The sequence below is a fragment of the Rosa chinensis genome, chromosome 2 (assembly GCF_002994745.2).
Source record: "Rosa chinensis cultivar Old Blush chromosome 2, RchiOBHm-V2, whole genome shotgun sequence".
Taxonomy (NCBI): Eukaryota; Viridiplantae; Streptophyta; class Magnoliopsida; order Rosales; family Rosaceae; genus Rosa; species Rosa chinensis.
In genome coordinates, this window is record NC_037089.1 from 19597986 (window position 1) to 19619720 (window position 21735).

General features: G+C 37.0%; 1 protein-coding gene across 4 annotated transcripts; it reads right to left on the reverse strand.

Moving 5' to 3' along the window:
• Nucleotides 1-3119: 3119 nt before the first annotated feature.
• Nucleotides 3120-6589, reverse strand: LOC112189936. Of its 4 annotated transcripts, none has more exons than XM_024329332.2 (9): nucleotides 6311-6589; nucleotides 5925-6109; nucleotides 5563-5838; nucleotides 5020-5078; nucleotides 4656-4692; nucleotides 4503-4574; nucleotides 4173-4323; nucleotides 3919-4083; nucleotides 3120-3672 (listed from the first exon to the last, which is right to left on the reverse strand). In XM_024329332.2, exons 1-9 carry the CDS (start codon nucleotides 6482-6484, stop codon nucleotides 3316-3318), a joined length of 1476 nt encoding a protein of 491 aa, XP_024185100.1. In that variant the 5' UTR covers nucleotides 6485-6589; the 3' UTR covers nucleotides 3120-3315. The 4 variants fall into 4 exon arrangements, with proteins under 4 accessions (XP_024185100.1, XP_024185103.1, XP_040371150.1 ...); XM_024329335.2 differs by having other exon boundaries at nucleotides 5925-6093; nucleotides 6311-6452; XM_040515216.1 differs by lacking the exon at nucleotides 4656-4692 and having other exon boundaries at nucleotides 4503-4569.
• Between the last annotated feature and the right edge of the window lie 15146 nt (nucleotides 6590-21735).

Consider the following 21735-nt stretch of genomic DNA (forward strand, 5'->3'; position numbering starts at 1 on the left):
GTCAAAGGCTTCAATTAGTAGCAATAATCTAAATTTATGGGTTCTTTTGAATGAAGCTTTGTCAACAATGCTTTTATTTGAAGCACATAATAATATTATTGCAATTTTGTTTAATGCCTGTAGAAATTATAGTTCAAAGATTTTTAACATGCAAGAATTAGATCTTATATGAAAATTGTCAAGGCATCACTTGAGCATTACTATTATTGTGATGTTGCATGTTGATTGCCTAAAAACTGTCAAATGAATATATGAATTTTCAAAAAATAATGTTAAATTTTAGGAGCAAAGAGTGTGAAAGTCGCCTTGGATTGAGAACTATGTTCATAACGAGGTTGGAGAAGAACTCTAGCGCATGATAAGGAGCTGCTCTTAAGTATATGTTTCAAGCATAGTTAGAGTAACATTTTTATGATATCATAAATTTCTAATATAATGTTTAGCTACGTTTTCAACAAATGTAACAAAAAATAACGAGCGTCCTTAACAACCCCCTTCATGCAAGATAGGGTTCAGTTCACGTTGTCGAACCCTACAAATAGAGTTCAGATCTGACGCGACTCACCGTGGAGCTACAACCATGCTTCGGTGGATCTCACCAGTTATGATGGCACCATGCCAATCAGGGCGGATCTAGATATGGGGTGGGGGAGGACTCAAGCCCTCCCCAAACTTTTCGGTTGGAAAAAAAAAAATTTCTATATATATGATGTATATTTTTGTTTATATGTATGTTTGTTTAACGAAACTCACCCGAATTATCGAAGTCAAACTCCTCCCTGGCTCTCTCATTCTCTCAATCCATCACAAATTCTCATTCTTCGTCTTATTCTTCTTCCCTAAAAAGCCTAAATTCTGGACTAAATTCAATCTTTGAACACTTGAACTCTCAGGTTCTCATCTCCCCACTCTTACATTCCCACACTTGTGCATAATTGTACCAATTTTTTTTTTTTTGGGTTTCGCCTAAAGGAACACATAAATACGTAGCTCTCTCCATTTTCGAATCCTAAATCCGCCACTGACGCCAGTAGAGAAAGTCCTTATGGTAACGCGTTGTACTGGATCACTCTCCAAGGTACCTTTGAACAGGAGATCGATAAGAATGGCAAGAAAGTTGGGAAGCTTTGGATTCGAGTCAAGATACCTTTGAACAGGCCATTGCCTTTTAAACGCTGGTACTGGGTAGAAGATGAGGTTGAATTCTTGTCCAGATTCAAGTACGACAAACTTTTAGGTCATTGTTCTAATTGCGGCTTGGTGACTCATGTTGGCTTGCCGTGTTCGGGACCAACATTGAACGAGGATGGTGAGGAGGTTGAGCGAACTGTTCTGGGTTCCTAGCCTATGGTACTGGCAGCCGTAGACTGGAGTGCTGCCATCGAACGAAACCATGACTGTGTCGAGCTCTGGTACCTTTAGTGGCAGGGTTGTTAATGAGGCCATGAAGGCTAGGGTTTCACCCCAAGGCCCAACTCTTGTGTTTCCGATTCCACTGCTCAGTCAGGTTCCTGAACCACCTCTGAGCACTATGTTTCCAAAACCTCAACGTCATGTGGTGGTGAGGAACTTGCAGGAGACAGAAATGACTCCAGAGAGGATTATCAGCAAATTTCGAGTTAGGGAAGATGGTTTGACTATGTCTCCAAAGAAATTGAAGTTGAGTTTGGCTGTGGGTAAGTGAAATTTTAACTTGGAACGGAGAATCTTGGCTTGGTTCCGGTTGTGTAGGGGGAGGCCAATTCTGGCCATATGAAGAGGAAAAGGGGTAGACCTGCTAGAAGCAAAAATAAACTGCCTTCTGGTGACAAGCAGAAGACTTCAAGCATGGGGAGGATAATGAGAAAAAAGGTCTCCCAATAAAAGCAATTTGGAAAACCAGTCTATGGGTAAAAGCTCCAACTTGAACGGGAAGGAGTTAGTTATTGTTTAATTTTCTTCAATCGGGTCTAAGCTTGTGTGAGTTTAAACTAAGTTCTATAAGTATTTTATGACATTTCTAGTTTCTTACTTGTACCACAATTGTGTGATTGGCAAGGGAGAGTTAGTTGAATGATTTACTTTTCGTAGAGGGCGAGGTTTGTTCATTCTTAGATAGGCTTGCGAATGTAAGGACATCTTCAGCTATGGGGGGCTAAATTTAAGCCCCCGAAATCACTATTCATGTAAATAGTAAGGGCTATAATTTTGACCATCTCCAACCCTTAGGGCTATAAGTTTAAATGTCATATTATTTTATTATTTTTCATTATGTTTTTCAAATATATAGCATTTTATAATTAAAATCTTATTAATTTTTTGGATATGATTTTTTGAATATTTTTTTATTATTTTTTCAAAAGTGCGGCTATATTTTGAAAATGGAAAAAAAAAAAAAACAACAAATACATTTTGAAACAGATAGCTAGATAGCTGACATAAGCCAGCTACAAGTTTTAATCAATTTCAGCCGTTGATCTCTATATTTTATCTCATTTGATTTATTTAGAGCAGCAATGTGGAGCCCACAAAAATATAGCCTGAGGGCTCTATAAAGGGCCATCTTTAGCCCAACCCTTATTGTACCAAAAATCTTTAGCCCAACCCTTGGCCTTATAGCCCCCCTAAATGGCTTTTTTGGTTTAGCTTAGCCCCCTTATTGGAGATGGAAATCTTCATTTTTCTGATTATAACGACCCCATAGACCACGGCTGGAGATGGCTTAAGTGTCTCAGAGATCTTAATTTTCTACTCTAGCTTAAGTAGGTAGTTCAAATTTTTTTGCCAAATTTCTTATGTAAGTTCGTAAGAGTTTACAATTTTGGTGGTTGATCTAATGAATTCAACTTCTAATTAAAAAAAACAAACTCTTCGTGCAATTACGCAAGAATTGCAATAATTTCTTATTTTGCCTTGTGGCCAGCAAATTATAATCATTCCAAATTAGCTTTGTTTGAAGTAGGCGACAACAATTTCCTCCTTTTTGACTTTTGGGAGTAATTAATCATTATTATTCCATTGATTAGAGAAAGCTTTAATGACGACTCCATCAGAACATTTTACCTAAAAGAATATATGAATGTTTACTAACGGCACCGCATAGTGTGAACATTTTTGTATGATAGTTAGGATATATCACAACTAATAATTAAATTGAATTTCGAGTGGTAATACAATGTGACAAACATGTGACGAAGAATTGTATACAATTGATGAAAAAAAGAAAGGAAAAAGTTATTCTAAGAACTATGTACAACTCCTTCGATTAACCAATGTCTTACGACTGTCATGAAGTTCATTTTTCAAAATGAATTATAATTTGTTTTTTCTATTGTTTTATGGGGAAAGGGTGATGGTAAATATAGTGAAGTCTCTACCTTTCTCTTGTAAAGCTCTTGCCACCAGAAGTACTACTAAAAACACCATGAAAATGGCAAGGGAGAGGATGGACGCCCATAGCAGTCGAAACGCAAGCTTAATTGGCCTGCATTGATACCTGACGACCTCGGAAATCCCATCCTTGACAAATGTGCAGTAGGCTAGGCTCTGCAGGGTAGGATATAGTTTCAGAAATTCTTGGATGGATTGGCTGTAAGCACTGGCCATGTTGTAATAGGTATGGGGAAGGAGCCTTCCACTTCTTTTGCATGCTTCCTTGTCCTGGTCATCGTAACAAGTTACTCCTGCAATGGCCTGCTCATGAATTTTCATCGACAGTACGTAGTAATCAAGCTTTGGCATTTTCTTCATATTAATTCGACAATCCAATCAAAGGTTTTATATTATAATAAAGAAAAAGGATCAGGGTTTCTTTTCTCTTTCTTCTCAAAGTAACCCATTTAAAATAAGCATAAGTTGGTTAAAAAAAAAAGTTATGTTTTTCGACATGAATAATTAGTATCGAAATAAGTTATTTGTAGAAATTCGTAATTTACTTACATCTGGTAGTTTTTCGATTGTAATGTGACTATTTAGGCAACGTTCTGGTTCATAGCTGAATTTAGGTCCTTCAGAGAAAGGATTGCATACACGTAGAAATGCAAAATCAGCATTTTGTTCGTTCATTCCAAGCAACCTAGAAAATTCTACTACTTTAGAATTCAACTGCAACACAAAGCAAAATTGTACTCGTATGTTATAAAAAGAAAATCTAATACTTGGTTGCTAAGTTGATTAATAATAGATTTTTTTACCTTATCTATGAAATTATATATGGTAGAGCCAATTTCAGCCAACAGAGCATCTGAGTTTTTCGGATCCAAGCATGGCAGGATTGAGCTTAGAGTATTGTTGTTATCATTCCGTTCGAATTCCTCTAGGGCTGAACATGAATCATCTGCAAAACTATGTTAGCATATAGAACTTCAGAAACACCATAGGAAGTTTCAAATAACTTTGAATTTTGAAAAATCAGTTTTGCAAGGAAATTAACAATGGTCATGCACTCATGCTACGTATGAGTTGCCCTTTTTCTTTTGTTTTTCTGTCACAGAGAAATAGTAAGTAAGAATATCATTACTCACTTGTGAAGGAAGAAATCTAATCCAGCCAGGACCCACACCAGAGTCGTTAATATCCAGCACAGAATGACTATACTGAAAAAATGAAAGAGCCATTAGTAGCATAATCCAATTACTACATAAATAAGAGAGTGAAGAAGGTGAAAAATAACTTACGTTAGGAATCCTGGGTACCAATGCAGCAAGAGAAGAACTGACCAAATTATGCAGCATTTCCAAAAAGAGAGTTTTCGTTACATTTTTGTATGCAAGCATAATACCTTAAACCCTAATATGACATGTTTTGTTATTATTTACCACACCATTCAGACGGTTAAAACTTTCATTCGGATGGTGTGGTATGAACATATTGATGCCCAAAAGTTTTGTGAATTTGCAGACCAAACCACAATCCAAACCTTCTTTTTGGCTAAAGGGTTTCTGCTCTTTCAAGTCTAAATGAGTAAATCGGTTTGGTCCTCAAATTAACAAAAGTAAAATAGAATAGTAAATATTGTACTAGGATTCAAAGTAAATTTACCTATTGCCACAACCAGTACCACCAAGTTGACCGTTACAATCACAAGATGAGCTATATATCTACAACACATGAAAAGCAAAATTTATGTTTAATCTTACAAAACAAGCAATTCAACTTCGAAATTTTAACTAAATTCTTAAATTTGGAAATACTTCTTATAGGGACCTTAACATATCAAACTAGGAAAATTTCTGAGCGGATCAAAAGTACGTCCCATTGTTCATTAAGAATTTAACTTCATTTGTTCATTAGTTCGGGCAATATTTAGTGATCCATAACCAGTGAAAGCTTTTCATATTATTGGGTGATTGGTTATTTAACTTTCGTTATAGTATGCCTTATAAACTTAGCAGACAACTTATTTTTTTCAGAGTTCAACACTTAACGATGCACGGATTCTATATTTAAGAGTATAAACCAGAAAGTTTTAGGGGGATGAAATTGGTGAGGTATTGAAAGTGTAAGGGTCTAATTCAAATGTCTAAGTATAAAATGCAAATTGATAAGGCCTACAATGATGTGAGATCGAAAGAAATTACTTACGGGGCTTGAATTGCCTGGTTAAGAGTATGGCTATTGTTGTCAACCAATGTTTGAATCGAACGCAATCCTTTTCCAAGTTGATGGGATGTCTTATTCAAGCTCATAGAAATGCCTTTGTCATAAGGGAGTAATATGTATTCCATTTTTCTCATTACTTTTGTAACTTTGCTGATGGTTTGGCTAGCACTTTCAGCTAGGCTGAATATGGTCCTCTTCAATTTCTCCGCTCCTTTCATAGAGCTGTGATTTACTGCTAGCACCGAACTTGATGCAACTCTGAAAGTTCAATTACATACAAGAGGATTAAAACCAACCAGAGCGTACAATAAATATTATATAAAGTCAAATTGATACAGACTTACATGGCTAGCAGAGTAAAGAGAAGAACCAACAAGAACATTAGGATAGAGTGACGATCCAAAAAGTGTTTAATGCGCCAATTCCCAGTGTTTGGATGCTTGAAGGTCAGGAAAATTGCAAATCCCATTCCACATAGCAACCAAACTCCCGCGATAATGTACCCATAGAGTCCTGTAAATGCCGCAGACTGGAAAATATGAGAACAAAACACACGATATATCAAAATCGCATACACATGCACCTATATACTTAAATATTTGTGTCATGACAGAGTCTGACATGTTATTATGCACTTGACTACTTGAGTGCGTGGTGATGAATGCTCACAATAACACACAACGTATATTGGCTAGCTAGATTGAATTAGGAATGATCGATTGGAACTTACAGCCCAGTAATCCTTGCTTTGAATATTGAAAGTTCCATTGTAGTTCTTTAGGTGGCGCAAAGGATCCGGTCTCTTCGTGTTGCTCTCCCCATGCACAACCCATTTCGGCGAAAGTAAAGATGCCAAGAACAAGAAGAAAACGATGTGTAGTAGAACCCCATTTGGGATAGACATGACAGAATTCAAATGGTATTTCGGATTTGGTGCAAGATGGGAGCAATGAAAGAAACTCAACCTTCTCTTTTGGCTAGCTTTTCAGAGGAAGGAGAAAAGGATAAATTCTTGGTCTGACTTGGTGACTAAGGTAAGAATAGCTTGTGGCCATGATTGATTGAGAAGGGAAGTAACGAATACGGGGGCGAAATTTATGGTTCCTTAAAGTGGAGAGATTGATCATCTTTCTACATAAGCCTAGCTTTCCGCAAAGGCACTGACTTGAACTGGGGAGTTGGCTTTTATCTCTCTCTGGTGAACTTATTGTCTTTGTTTTTCATTTTCTGCTTTGAATGTGTGTACGTGTTGATTTTCCATGCATGCAAGACTCATTTGGGTCGATCAATTTAACATGTATGCTGTTGACTGTATGTCTGTATATGATGTGGCAGAATGGAATTGGTTGTTTTTCTTTTAGCAAGAGAATTTAGCGACTATGTTTGTATTAAAAAATAGACTTCTTTAACATTTTAATAGAATGATGTTTTTAGCGAAAATATATGTTACTTAACATCATTTAGCCTTGTCAATCCAATATTTTTATACCTTATTGTTGTTACTTAGGTTTTACAACGCTATTATAAAAATAATAAAATTACGAACTATAACATGTGATTTTTTGTCAAAATCTCATGTTCTTAATTTTTCATGCTCAAATAATTATAATATAAAAATGCTTTTCAAATTAACAGAACAGCAATGCAAAATCTTTTCATTGACTTTTGAAAGTTAGAAAACAATATAATTTAGATAGAAAAATTGTTTGAAGTATTGGTGTCCGTTAATTGAAACACATTCTAAAAGTAATGCTCTATGGTACAAGAGAATTTTAAGAAAAAATAATGTTAATAAAACCTTTACATGTTCTGTTATGTCATTGCATGCATTCCACATGAGTCACCTCCCAATGTGTCGAACCATGCAAAGCCTCAATTTTTTTAAAAAAATCTCATGTTTCTTAATTAATCTCATCATTAGCAAGCATGATCTTTACAATGTATTTTAATTAACGGAATACCGAAATTCCTAACGGTACTCTTTTAAGATTTTTCAGTCCAAAAGTTAAAAAACTAATATAAAAAAAAATTATTGTACAGAATATCGGATTTTTACCAACTAGTCATTATTTTATGACCATATGGCTGAGGCAGAATAGCTTATGCTATTGCTTTCTTTGGTTGCCGTGGGCCTCGGCCTGAGACTGGGCTCTTGGGCTTGGTCTCAGGTTTTGGGCTATTTGGGCCTATCAAGAGGTCAGAGCTAAAGAGGTCAGAAGGGTCACACCCTTCCAAGGGTAAGGAGTCCATAGTTATCTAGTTTTGTTACTATTCGTTAGAATAAATTTCTATGTGAGTGAGAGCATATCTATGAACCCATATGAAAGTACTTAGTGTCACCGTACCACAATTGCGTGCTCAGTGTGTGAGATTACATAAAATAGATTGCATGTAGGGCGAGATTCTTTTGTTAACATAGACTGCTTAGAGCTACGATTGTTAAAACAGAGTAGTCGATTTTGTACTATTCTTATCTATGAAACAGGGGCATACAACTGGTATGTACTCTTTATTTTTTTTTTTTTTAAAGATAAGATATGTTTAGTCCGTTGAGTAACAATTTAACATATATGTAACATCAATCTTCACTAATAGAGAGAAAAATAAATAAATTCTAATTACCTTATTATTATCCACCATGTGATTTATATATAATAGCAGTTGAGCACATTTGAGTAGGAAATTCATTTAAATAAGTGAACATGACTCAACTTCAATCTTGTTCTCGAACTCATTGAATTCCATGCTCAGTTGTACTAAAATACTATTGAATCTAAATCCAAGGGTGGAGAGTAGAGAGAAAAATAAATAAACTCTAAATATTTAATTATTATCCACCATGTGATTTATGTCTAATGACAGCTGAGTACAATTGAGCATGAAGTTCACTGAATAGGTGAATATGATCCAACATCAATCTTGTTCACCTACTTAGTGAATTCTCTACTCAATTCTATATTATGACAATATATTTTGAAACAAACCGTGGTAAGTTTCAAGCTAAGGCTAAAAGACTAAAACTCTTTATTGTTATGAATGAGGTTTGTAATTGTATAAGATTTATCTCTACTACCATAAAGGGAAGCTAAAGTTTGGAGTCAAAAGCTTCACTGAATTTAGAAATATTCGAAACACTTTTTAGGATAAAGATAAAAGTTCGTAATGAAATTATTTAAAAGAGTTATTATGGTAAACTAAAAATACACAAAAATAAATATAAAATTGAAAAAGTTGGTGAGAACAAAACTCATGTTCTTTTTTTAACAATAACATCTACATCACACGGGTATGCAACTAGTGTACAAGATTGGAAGATGACTAAATAAATCTATTAACAAGATATGATCTCTTATGATAATGGTACGTACTTTTAAGAAAACCCATTATGACTAGGCCTGTGCTCGGGTTGGGCTAGTCCTAAAATTTGCATGGACTCAGACCGAGCCTGAAGTATTTGGTTCGGGCTATTTAAAATGTAAGAATCGAGAGAAGGCCGAACCGATATATTTAGTGTCGGCTTTTTGGGCTTTTCGGTCCCAAAATCCAGTTTTTCTCAGGCATGTTCTACAACTATTTTTAGTATTTTTAGTACATGCAATGCAAATGAGGGCTTCTCAAGCAATATATCATAGTTATCACTCATCAATATTCATAACAACATCATAGACATTATTACAACAGAATAATTCAATGCTATAACACATGAACAAAAATACATAATGCACTGTTGTTTTGCATTGTCCACTGTGAATAGCAAAATTAAATGCTTTGTTGGCTTATTCAATGCCTTAATGCAAATTCCTAAACTAGAACACCAAATCATCATTGTCTAATGTTTAGTACAACATTGCATAACACCAAAGTTGAAAAATGAAAGCATAAAATCAGAAAATTGAACATATTTAGGCTCTAAATGTCTAAGCTCCAGCTGCTCCACAACTCCACATGCTTTGATACTAACTTATCAATCTTTCAAGCTGCATTCACCAAATACAGATGACATATCCAATTTCTCTAATTCCAACATCAATATTCAATAACACAACAAGTCTACCAAGTCATCAACATCAGTAACATTGTATTGATGTAACATGCTAACTTACTAAGTTACTAACCTATCAAAATTAATAACACATTAAGGCATATCCAAAAACCAAAATCAATAACACATAAATTTCAAAATCAATGACACATAATTACATATCCAATAACAGCAAGTCTGCTACCTTTATTTGCTTTTTGCATTTTTACTTGCTGCTTTTGCAGCATCCAGTATTGTCTAACAACTTCCTTACGCTAATGCCCTGGTGATTAGGAATCACCCTAAAGTTAAGAATTCTTTTATGCAATGTCCAATCAGAATCAACAAAATGGGTAATCAAAACCATTTAATTAATATTTTGCACCAATGTCCATGTATCAATGGTTAAGCAAACACATTAAGGCCTTAACACTTTCTTAAGCTCTAGGCTTTTTACCTCATACATTGACAAAAACAATTTGACAATAACCCTCCTAGATGGTACTTCCTAACTAGGCACAGCCACTTGACAAAAATACCTAAAACCAAGTTCATCCATAACTATCATTTTGCAGGTTGCTTTTATGTAAGCTTCATGACTCCATTTAATCATCACTAACTCCTTAGTACCCCCAGTACTTAAAACCTGCTGCCCGCATTCTAAATCAACCCTCCCCCAATATTTTTTGCAAATATCTTGATATCTTGTATATGTCTCCTAAGACTACTAGTTCCATTCCCTTAACTATCACAAGTAAGATCAGTACCACAATAATTGCATTTGACTCGCTCTTTAACATAGTCTGAACTTTCTTATCATCCTTGACCTCAAATATAGGCTTGTCGATCTTCTTGAAGTGCTCCCATACCCAAAATCTTCCTGTAGGTTTTACTTCTTGACCTTTTGTAGCATCCACCTCTGTTGGTCGCTTTTTCTTTCCCTTGATCTTCTACTTTTAAGCCTTGAATGTTTTTAGATTGTCTAAACATTTGAAGCATTTGTTGGTGTTGGAACAATAATTGCATTTTGAATTTTGTTCTTCCTCGGAATTGGAATCGGAACTTTGGGACAAAATTTGGGTTGATTCCATGAAATTTAGGTTTAATTTTCTGAATTTGGGGAAGAACAGATGATTGAGATGAAATATTGAAATATGGGTTTGGTTTTCGGATATTGGGGAAGAACATATGAGAGCTCAAGACGTGAGTTCGATCGTGAAAATGAGAAATTGAAAATGAATTTAGGGTTTTAGGATTTTTGTTATTTTTTATATATTTTTTTTTATGTTTAGCCAATAATATACTGACATGTGGCTACTTTTAGTAAAATCTAGAGCTCGGCATATGAAACCGATGTACCTAATCCGACCCGAGTCCGTACCAAAAATAGTTGAAACAGGCTGGTATTAAACATGTAAAAATAACTGTTCGGCGAGGCCCATACCGAACCGAACAAACGGGATGAGACTTGGTTTTCATTTTTTAAGTATCATTTAGGCCCCGCCTGTCCCAATTTATATAAATATACATATAATATATATAATACGAGACTTAGTGCGCTTCCCACTTTTTCTTTCTTTCTTATCTCTCTCTCTCTGCCCCCGTCTTCACCCCTCTTTGGCTCTCTCTCCCTCACCCTTTATTCCTACCATTTTCTTTCTTTCTTATCTCTCTCCCTCCCCTTCTATCTTCATCCCTCCCTGGCTTTCTCTCTCTGTCACCCTTTATTCAGCCTCTCTTTTGCAAAGAATCTCAGCACTCTAGCCATCATCATCACACCATTGCACCTCCGGCATCCTCAGCCCACCACCATCTTCAGTCGACGTCGGTGGCACCATAATCGTTGCACCACCCACAAGGAACGCCTCCCAGATATGTTCCCATCGATTTTAATTATCTTTTTTAAGATCTGGGTTTTGTTAATTTGTACATATTCTATGAAAGAAATGGTATCTGCAGGGTAATTTTTTTTTTCTTTTCTTGAGATCTAGGTTTGTAAAAGTTGAGATATGGGTTTGTAAAAATTGATATTTGAGTTGTATTTGGATTTCGACAGTCTATGCCCTTCTATATCGGTGATGTTGGTTCTGTAGTTTTGCTTGCTAATTTGTTTTGTTTAGCTGGCTGTAATTCATGGCTCGAGTCAAGAAGACGGTCTAGGTAGATGCTTGCTCGTGTGGACAAGCTTAAATCCTGCAATGGGCCTGAGCCCGAACAAAACCCGTTCTGTTTTTGTATTGTCGGTACCAACTTTGAAAAAACAAAATCCGGTCCTGGCCCGTACTGAAATATATTTTCGGTATCGGGCTCGATATTAGCACAAAATCGGTCGGTCTCGGCCCATTCCTAGCTCCAGTAAAATCAAGCCGTTCGCATTAACCAATTGAAAAAAAAAGGCTAAGTCCGAGATCGAACTGAGGCTCCAGCAATCGATTCGACCTTGACAGATAACCAAAATATTTTTTTTCAAAGTCTGAACCGATGATTCAGGCTTTTTTCATCGGTCCAGGTCAGTTCCTCGATCCTTGGGGTCCAGATGGCAAGGCCTAATTATGACTTTCTAGCCAAACTAATGTTTCGCAAAGTACATGACTTCTTTTAGGGCAATAAAGATTGTTAATATGCTTTCAAAAAAGAAAAGAAAATGATCGTTGATATTGGGCTCTCAAATCTTAGGTCATAGTGCTTTTTGGACTTGACTTTAGGAATCACATATCCATAATTTATGAGTTTCAGAAGTTAAAACAAAGAAATATATTTATATATGTATATTACCCGTGCAAAAAATAGTGGGATGTTATAAACTAGAGAATAAGAGAGAGATAGAATAGAGAAACAAAATGTAGGAGGAGGTCAAAGTGTGTGTTTCATTCTCATTAGACCCCTTTATATAGGAGTAGTGTTTATATCATAAGGAAATAACTAATGAGTATTTACAGTGGACAGCCACATATATATAATATTTACAATACTCCCCCTTGGATGTCCACCACTAAATGATATGGTGTTGGACGTGCTTAATGTTGTCTCATCAAAAACCTTGCCAGTTAACAAAAACCCAGTGGGATAAAAACAACCCTGGTCGAAAGAGAAAAAGAGTGCAACTCGCATATGTCCTAAGTAGCATAATTTTGAATGCTCCTCCTGATGAGAATCTCCCCCTAATTGTTGCAAGCTTCAATCATGTATGTAATAAAATATACGCACCATGTATATTAGATATGGTGTGTCGATCGCATAGGTGAGACCATGTGTGCTTTGCATAAAGGGGACTCATCATGAATTGCAATTCCTGCAAAAGTTACGGCATTACCAATAAAACTATGATATTCTTAATAAATCTTACCTGACATGATAAGAGTAGAACCAATTTCATATGCTCAAATTATAGATAAAGATATTAGTTAAAGAATAACAATATAAAGGAACAACAATTGACACATTTAAGAAAAAACCCTAGCAGAGCACCGTGCGTTCTGAGCAAGTTGGAAAACGGCGCTTGACCGCGGCCGTGCTCTCCCATGGCGGCTTTCAGGATTCTCGCTTGGAACTGTCGGGGAATTGTGGGTGCTTACAGACGTAGGGCACTGGTCGACCTTATTAGACAAGAAAAACCACGTATTCTGTTTCTTGCTGAAACCCTATGTGATGCGAAACAAATGGAGACTTTGCGCATCAAGGTTGGGTTTGATAATTGCTTATGTGAACCAAAGAGTGATGAGTCGAGAGGAATTGCTATGTTATGGATGAACGATGTTCCTCTACATGTTCGTAATTATTCAGTCAGACATGTGGACGTATCGATTGGGGACAGAGGCTCTGCTGATGAATGGAGGTTGACTGGGATTTATGGATATGCACAGACGGGCGATCGTCATGCAACCTGGGCCTTGATGCGGCAACTTGCTGCTCAATCTTCTTTACCATGGTTAATCTGTGGAGATTTCAATGAAATTCTTGACAATACGGAGAAATCAGGTGGAGGGGTGAGAAGGCCCCTACAAATGCAACCTTTCAGAGAATGTGTAGTAGATTGCTCTTTAATTGATATGGGATTCCGGGGAAGCCCTTTCACTTGGTCAGATTATCAAACGAAAGAGCCGCTGGACCGCAGTCTATGGACAAATGGCCTGCGCAGTCTATTCAGTCATTCTACGACGACTCATTTGCACCCTAGTTCCTCGGATCATAGCCCTTTATTAGTAGAGATGTGTAATGCACCACCTGTGCAAACTGGCAGAAGGAAAAAGATATTTCGTTTTGAGCAATTTTGGGCGCAACACAGTGAGTGTGAAGAGGTTATTCGGTCAAGTTGGCAAACAGAGGCTGAGGGGGACCCTATGAACAAAGTATGCCAGAAGATTAAGAAAACAGGTGCCGATCTCAATACATGGCAGCGTAATACCTTTCAATTCAGACAGGTTGAGATGCGAGCGGTCAGAGAACGTCTCAATGACCTAATGCAGGAGCCCTTTGATTCTAGTAAAAACCAAGAGAAGCAAGAGTTGCATGTCCGTCTTCAAGAATTATTGACGCAGGAGGAGACTATTTGGAGCCAACGTTCAAAGGAGTTGTGGCTAAAGTTTGGGGATAGGAACACTGCTTATTTCCACAGAAGAGCGTCGAATAGAAGGCAGAGGAACACTATTAAGGGGTTGCATGATGACCAAGGTAATTGGGTCACAGAGGCAGTTCATATTGAAAAAGTTGTGAGTAATTATTATCGCGACATGTTCTCTACTGAGGGTACAAATGAGACTGCAATGAACATCATTTTGCAGACAGTCCATCGGAAGGTGACTCCTGAGATGAATAATGACTTGTTAGCTCCGTACACGGATGATGAGATCCGAGCTGCTGCGTTTCAAATGCATCCATCAAAAGCCCCAGGTCCAGATGGCATGTCACCATTTTTCTTTCAGAAGTATTGGGATACAGTTGGAAACAATGTTTGTGCTGCTGTCAGATCTTTCCTAACTTCTGGGGATCTTTTACGGGAGGTAAACTTTACTCATATAACTCTTATCCCAAAAGTGAAAGAGCCAAAGGATATGACTGATCTACGGCCCATAGCCTTATGCAACGTCCTCTATAGGATTTGTTCAAAAGTGTTGGCTAACAGGTTGAAGAAGTTATTGGGGACAGTGATCTCTCCATTACAAAGTGCTTTTGTCCCAAGGCGTTTGATCTCTGATAATACGTTGATTGCAACGGAGGTAGCGCATTTTTTACACAATGAGAGAAGAGGAGATGCCGGACACTTTTCTTTGAAATTAGATATTAGCAAGGCTTATGATAGACTGGAATGGAGTTTCTTGCATAATATGTTACTGAAGTTGGGTTTTGCTGAGGAATGGGTAGAGATTGTAATGGCTAGTCTTCGAACGGTCAGCTATTCTTTTCTCATTAATGGAGAAGTTAGAGGATATGTGAGGCCATCACGAGGTATCAGACAAGGCGATCCTCTTTCGCCTTACTTGTTTATCTTGTGTGGTGAAGGATTGTCTTCTCTCATTACGCACTTTGTAAATCAGCAATGGATACGGGGTATTCAAATCAATCACCATGCACCGGTTCTACATCATCTGCTATTTGCAGATGATAGCTTTCTGTTTGGAACTGCCATTGAAGAAGAGTGTCACCAATTTAGAAATATCTTGCATACTTACGAAATAGCTTTGGGACAAAGGGTTAACTTGCAGAAAAGTGAAGTGGCTTTTAGTAAAGGCATGTGTTTGGACCGCCAGGAGGGCTTGGCTAGTCTGTTGGGTGTGAAGCGTGTTGATAAACATGATAGATATCTGGGTTTGCCCACACATGTTGGTAGGACAAAAACAGCAGCTTTCAATTATCTGAAGGAAAAACTTACTAAGAAGGTGATAAGTTGGAGATCAAAATTGTTAAGTGGGGCTGGCAAAGAAATCCTTATCAAAGCAGTGGGACAATCTGTACCAATGTATGTTATGAATTGTTATAAACTACCGTTGGGCTTGTGTGATGATCTGCATCAACTTTGTGCTAGCTTCTGGTGGGGGGATTCAGAGGAGAAGAATAAAATACATTGGAGATCTTGGGAACGTTTATGTATTTCTAAATAGGATGGGGGAATGGGCTTCAAAAATCTCCACTGGTTTAATCTAGCTATGTTAGCTAAACAGAGTTGGAGGTTATTGACCAACCCTACCTCTCTTATAGCCAGATTGTATAAGGCTATCTATTTTCCAGATGGGGAATATAGTACTGCCGAATTGGGTCGTACTCCTTCCTTTTCGTGGCGTAGTATACTCGACGCAAGACAGGTTTTGTTACAGGGACTCCGATGGCAGGTGGGTGATGGTTCCCAAATTAATATTTGGCAGCATAATTGGATTCCGGATGTGTATCCTTGAGGTCCATCATCTCCTCCTTCTCAAGATGCGCCTAAATTGGTCATGGAGCTGATTGATCCTTTTACGTGGACCTGGGATATAAATGTTCTACAAAGGTATTTCACACCAGCTGATATTGATTTAATTTTGACCATACCTTTGAGTCGTAGTGCAACTTCGGATCAACAAATTTGGCACTTTAATAAGAGGGGTTTCTTTACTACAAACAGTGCATATTATGTGGCCAAGGATTTAGCTCTTGGTTTGGTTTTGGCTCCAAAACCGCCTGTCGACCCGCTTCGAGTGGTCTGGAAAAAGGTTTGGAGTGCCAAAGTCCCTGGAAAAGTAACGTTGCATGCTTGGAGAATTATGGGACCAACTCGGATCGGCCTTAGTACTAAGGGATATAATGGCGAATTGGGGTGTGTTTTCTGCAATCATCCTCATGAAGATAGCTTACACTTATTTGTGAATTGTCCGTATGCTAAAGAAGTATGGAATAGGGCTGGGATACCAATGTTGGGGGCTGCAAGTACTACCATTCAAGAGTGGTTTACAGGGGTTGTCAACAGATTCACCAAGGAGGAACTGTGTAAGATCCTTATGTTGATTTGGGGAATTTGGAAAAGTAGGAATTCACAAGTCTGGGAACAACAAGGAAGGCATGCCTCTGAGACATGTTTTCTAACGCTTGGCTGGTATGAAGAATTTAAAAAACATACTGCCTCGTCGTTGGTTCGACAGGCGAGGTCAATAAGATGGAAGGCACCAAATCCGGGAAAGGTAAAGATCAATGTTGATGGTGCATATCAGGTGGACTCTCGACGAGGAGGAGTGGGATGTGTAATCCGTGCTAGTGATGGCAGCTTTGTAGCTGGACAGGCTCGGCCATATACCCTTCTCACCTCTCCATTTCATGCTGAATTACTAGCTTTGCGCGATGGACTCTTTCTAGCTCAAACACTGCAGCAAAATGAGGTAATTTTTGAGAGTGACTGTGCACTTTTGGTACAAGCTATTCAGTCTCCAACTTATGACCTTTCTACTATGCATATATTGATTGGGGAAGTCAGAACTCTGTTACAGACCCATCCTGGGTTCAGTCTTACTCATGTAAACAGAGAAGCAAATGTAGTTGCACATTTGCTTGCTTCTCATGCGTTGAGGACTAGTGATAGTCAAATGTGGTTTGTAACAGCTCCCGAAATTATAAGGGATGCCATTCGAAACGATGTAATCGTTATCTGATTCAATGAAATCTATTTTCAAAAAAAAAACAATTGACACATTTACCTTTATTTGAGCATTGAAATTTAAGTATGATATACTTAGCCATAAATATCAATTTGTGTAATTGATAATTTCATATAGGCTCAATATGAGCTCTAGATAAATTCATAACTTCGCGAAAGTTAGAATATGTTGCAACATTGTGAGCATGATTCGAATTCGATTTCTTAGTCTTGTCATCGTATTCATTGAGGCAATAAGTCACTTTGACCATAATTGAATGAGTATGTATGAGCTTTATACTTTTGATTCCATGAGTGAACTTTAAGCTCATTCATTCATGGACTTGCCTTTGGTAATATGAATCGGTCAAGGATTTAATTAAGCAATATGCTTATAATGATACATTTGGGGATTTGCTTTTTGTAATTTGCTTTTAAGATCTTCATAATAACCATGACAACCTGCTATAAGCCTCTCGTCAATATAATAGATATATGTAACACTGTACTTATAAAAAAGTTGTCACTTGGAGAAGTATGATAATCCTATGTCTCTATAAAGAGACTTGTGTCATAGTGATTTCAATTCACTTTAGTACACCCTTTGTAATTTTTAGGGTAGATAAAGTCTAAGTATATCATCACGTTTACAATATATAAATTCATTGGAATTACCTCTTTCCAATTTGGCCAATTTTATAGTTTGTCGACACAGCGAAACGTGGTATAGTATACATCCCTTGATGATTTTCAGTAGCGCTACTATAGATGAGATATCATCAATCATCATCAATTAGATATCTATCACACATTCAAAATATATGCATGCACTAGCTATAATAAGCTTATTCATATCAGATACTCATGCCTCTTTTAGGGCATTTGTTGTCTCTTAAGGACAAATTGATTAAAGAATGTGGATCTTTGTATAACCTCATGAAGAGCGTTATAGGGCTTGTATAATATTCTCTTACAGCTCTTGAAATGATTGTTACCTTAGCTTTCTGAAGCATTAATTGTGAAAAATTATCAACAATTGCAATGGATCATGTCCATAATTGCATTATATGCAAGACAAATATGTTTGTCATTATGTATATCATGAACAGTCATAGTTCAAATTAAATATATTGATAAACATGTGGTTCACATTTTGTTTGACACTGAAAACAAATGTTAAAATTAGGGCAAATTACTGTTCACACCCTGTATTTTGGGTACGTCGACAGTTAGGTCCCTAACATTCCAATTTTAACAAATCACTCCCTAGACTTTTGAATTTCACACAATTTGGTCCAAAATGACCATTTTACCCCTCACTTCCTTTTTTTATTCATTCTTCTATCATTTTTTTTCCGGTTATTTTTTCTGCTTCCCTTTCACCCTCTCTCTCTAGACTTGTAACAATGGGCGTCGATAGTGGGTCTACTCCACCATGGCCGTTATCCTCTCCGCCATCGCAATCTCCATGACCTTCCGCTCCGACCCCACTCCCAAACCCCCAAATCCGCCACACCCATCAGCCATGTATCTCTCTCAGCGCCTCAAGAACTCTTCGGGCCTTCGTCTTCACCATCAAGGCGACACTCCTCCAAATCTCACCGGAGCTCTTCATCCCCTTGCCGAACTCCACCATCTTCGCAATCGCTGAATCCCATATCTCCAACGCCTCTCTGCATCCTCACCTCCTCAAATACTACACCTCTCCAGTTAGGGTTTCGATCGAAGACTTGATGGAGAAGCCTCAAGGTTCTTGCTTACCAACTCTTTACCGGAAAAAGAGCCTTGCGATCATAAGAATTGATCGGAAGAGTCGAACGATCCAGATTAACTGGGTTTGGGTCTCGCACTGGAATCTGTATGTGGAAGGATCCTTTTCGATTCAAGGTGTTCTTGGCCCCTTCACAATGTTCTTGGCCCGTTCTTGAAGATGAGAGAAATGTGAGCTCTGTGACGATTTTTGTGCACCAAGATTGAAGCTTGGAGCTCATCATCATCCTCAATCTTTGCTTGAGAAGATTGTGAGGTTTCACATTGTGCCTCAGAGGTTTACACACAGTGAGCTTTCGGCTTTGCCTGCGAGGACTTTGCTCAGGACTATGGTTCATGGTGATCAGCCTCTGGGAGTCACTGGGTTTATGAGTTTCATGTCGGAATTGGTCCTCAATGGAGTGAGGATCATGGCGCTCGACATCTATTATTCGAACAACTTGGTTGTCCATGGGATTTCCCGAGCTTTCGAGGTGAATAATCTGCCTAATACCCAATAAAGAGTAGATGTACTTCTGGAGTAGTATTAGGGTGTTGAGCATGTTAGATTTGTTGTTTTGAAAATGTTGGTGGGAGGGAGAGAGAGAGAGAGAGAGAGGAAAGACGACACTGTCTTTCTGTGCTGAGAGAGAGTGTGAGAGGGAAGCAGAAAAAATAAAATAAAAAAATGATAGAAGAATTTTTTTTATAAAAAAAGTGAGGGGCAAAATAGTCATTTTGGACCAAATTGTGTGAAATTTGAAAGTCTGGGGAGTGATTTGTTAAAATTGGAATGTTAGGGACTAAACTGTCGACGCGCCCAAAGTACAGGGTTTGAACAGTAATTTGCCCGTAAAATTATATACTCAAATTTCGAGTATAGAACAGTAGTCCATATGGGTATAAGCATATACTTCAATAATAATACAATAGAGGATCGCAGCCTCATCAAATTTTATATTGTACTAAAAGCATTGGGCTAAAGTCTTCACAATTAGAAGCTTGTTCTAAAAGTGAAGTGAACAGAGGTTCACATGTACTCATAAAGAGAAGGGACAAAAATCCAGACATAATTGGAGATCAAGAAATAAGAGGTTTCAATCTATTTGATTGTATAACAATCAGTGGAGGAATTTTAAGTCCCCATGAAATTGAATCAAGAAACATGTAGTTTCGATCTCATTATAAATTGACAATTTACTATCAAATTATTAGATTAAATAATAAGAGGAGACCAAATCAAAGTCGTCAAACTCATGAACATACATACCTGTATTATGTTGGAAACATAATTGATATTGTTGATACCAATTCGTGAGTACCATATACCAAAATAGAGAGATATTCATACAAAGTCAATAATTGATACATGTATTAATATAACATTATAACAAAATAGTAATAAATTTGTTGTAGTCTAGTTGGTTAGGATATTTGGTTTTCATTCAAAAAGATATGGGTTCAAGTCCCAGCAATGGAAAATAATTTTGATATTTTTTCACAAAAAAAAGAAATAGCATGGGTTGGATATAAATCATTGATTGTAGACATAATTAAGAAAAAAAAAGTAGGTATTCATGTAGCTGATATGACAAAAATGTTTGTCAGGCCAAAATAATCTCAACAAATAAATTGTAATAAAGATAATTAATGTAATTAACCTTAATAAAGGATAACTCTTTTTTTTTCTCTTCAATTTAAAGATGATCAAAGGATTTCACTCCTACCCCCATGGTGATTCGAACCCATGACATCGATCTTAGGTAGTAGGTGCTCTAATTACTGAGCTAGCACCACTGATAAAAGGATAACTCATACTTAAATGTAATATAATTAGATGAACATAATTCATGATGAAACGTTCAGCATGATTCATAACGAAACGTAATTAAGATAATTGCATAATTAAAGAAAAACTAAATAAGAAAAATACAAATAAAAATGATTAAACAAAACAAAGATAAATAGAAAAAATGCCTAAATATAGGCTTAAAATTAATTGGTGCCAAGAACACCACCGCTGATCATGTTGTCAACATGTTATCTATTATCTACAAAAAAAATTAGAGTCGTTGAGCTTGCTATCTTCACTGACAGGTTCTCCACATAATTTTAGTTGGGAGGTAATCCGATGCATAGCGGAATTGAATCAGTGATAGAGTTGAATTTCTAAAGGTGCAAATGCGTCCATCAATATCGTGCTCTAGGTAGAAAAATAGTTTTCTGGTGAGCAAATCGATTAGCCAATGCTTGCCAAAGCTCAAGCGGATCTTTCACAATAAGGTGAGTATCTTTTAGACTCTTGTCAAGATGATGACGCAAGAAAATCATAGCCTTGGCGCGATCTTGTATAGATGACTTATTGTTAACTTTGATGGCATCTATAAGGCTGTTAGCCATAAGGTGAATTCGACATCTACAACCCAGCTCAAATAGTTATTGTCAGAAATTTCAAGAGGATCAAAGTCCAACTTTGTCAGATGCGTCGTCTTTTTGCAAAGAGAAAAGATTAGATATATCAGGATCCATAAGTATTAGAACTATATGTTATATGAATAGTGATAGAAAATTCATATTAGAAACAGAGGTTTCGAAGTATTCATAAATATGAACAATGAATCCCATAAGGAAAACACGAGAAAAACATTCGTGTGATGTCTGTAGAGCCATAGATCTAAGACTACTCGGTCAGTGGACTCGAGTCTTGACTATTGGAACAATAGTTCTCAAAGTCGAATATGAAACATAAATCTCAACAATTACATTATATAAAAGATACATACAA

Excerpts from the sequence above, each read along its gene's own strand:
- LOC112189936 (XM_024329332.2), bottom strand. The coding sequence starts at position 6,484 with ATGTCTATCCCAAATGGGGTTCTACTACACATCGTTTTCTTCTTGTTC. Across the intron at positions 4,324-4,502 it reads TTAGATTTCTTCCTTCACAA|TTTTGCAGATGATTCATGTT; the intron begins GTGAGTAATGAT and ends ATGCTAACATAG. Across the intron at positions 4,084-4,172 it reads TATATAATTTCATAGATAAG|TTGAATTCTAAAGTAGTAGA; the intron begins GTAAAAAAATCT and ends TTTGTGTTGCAG.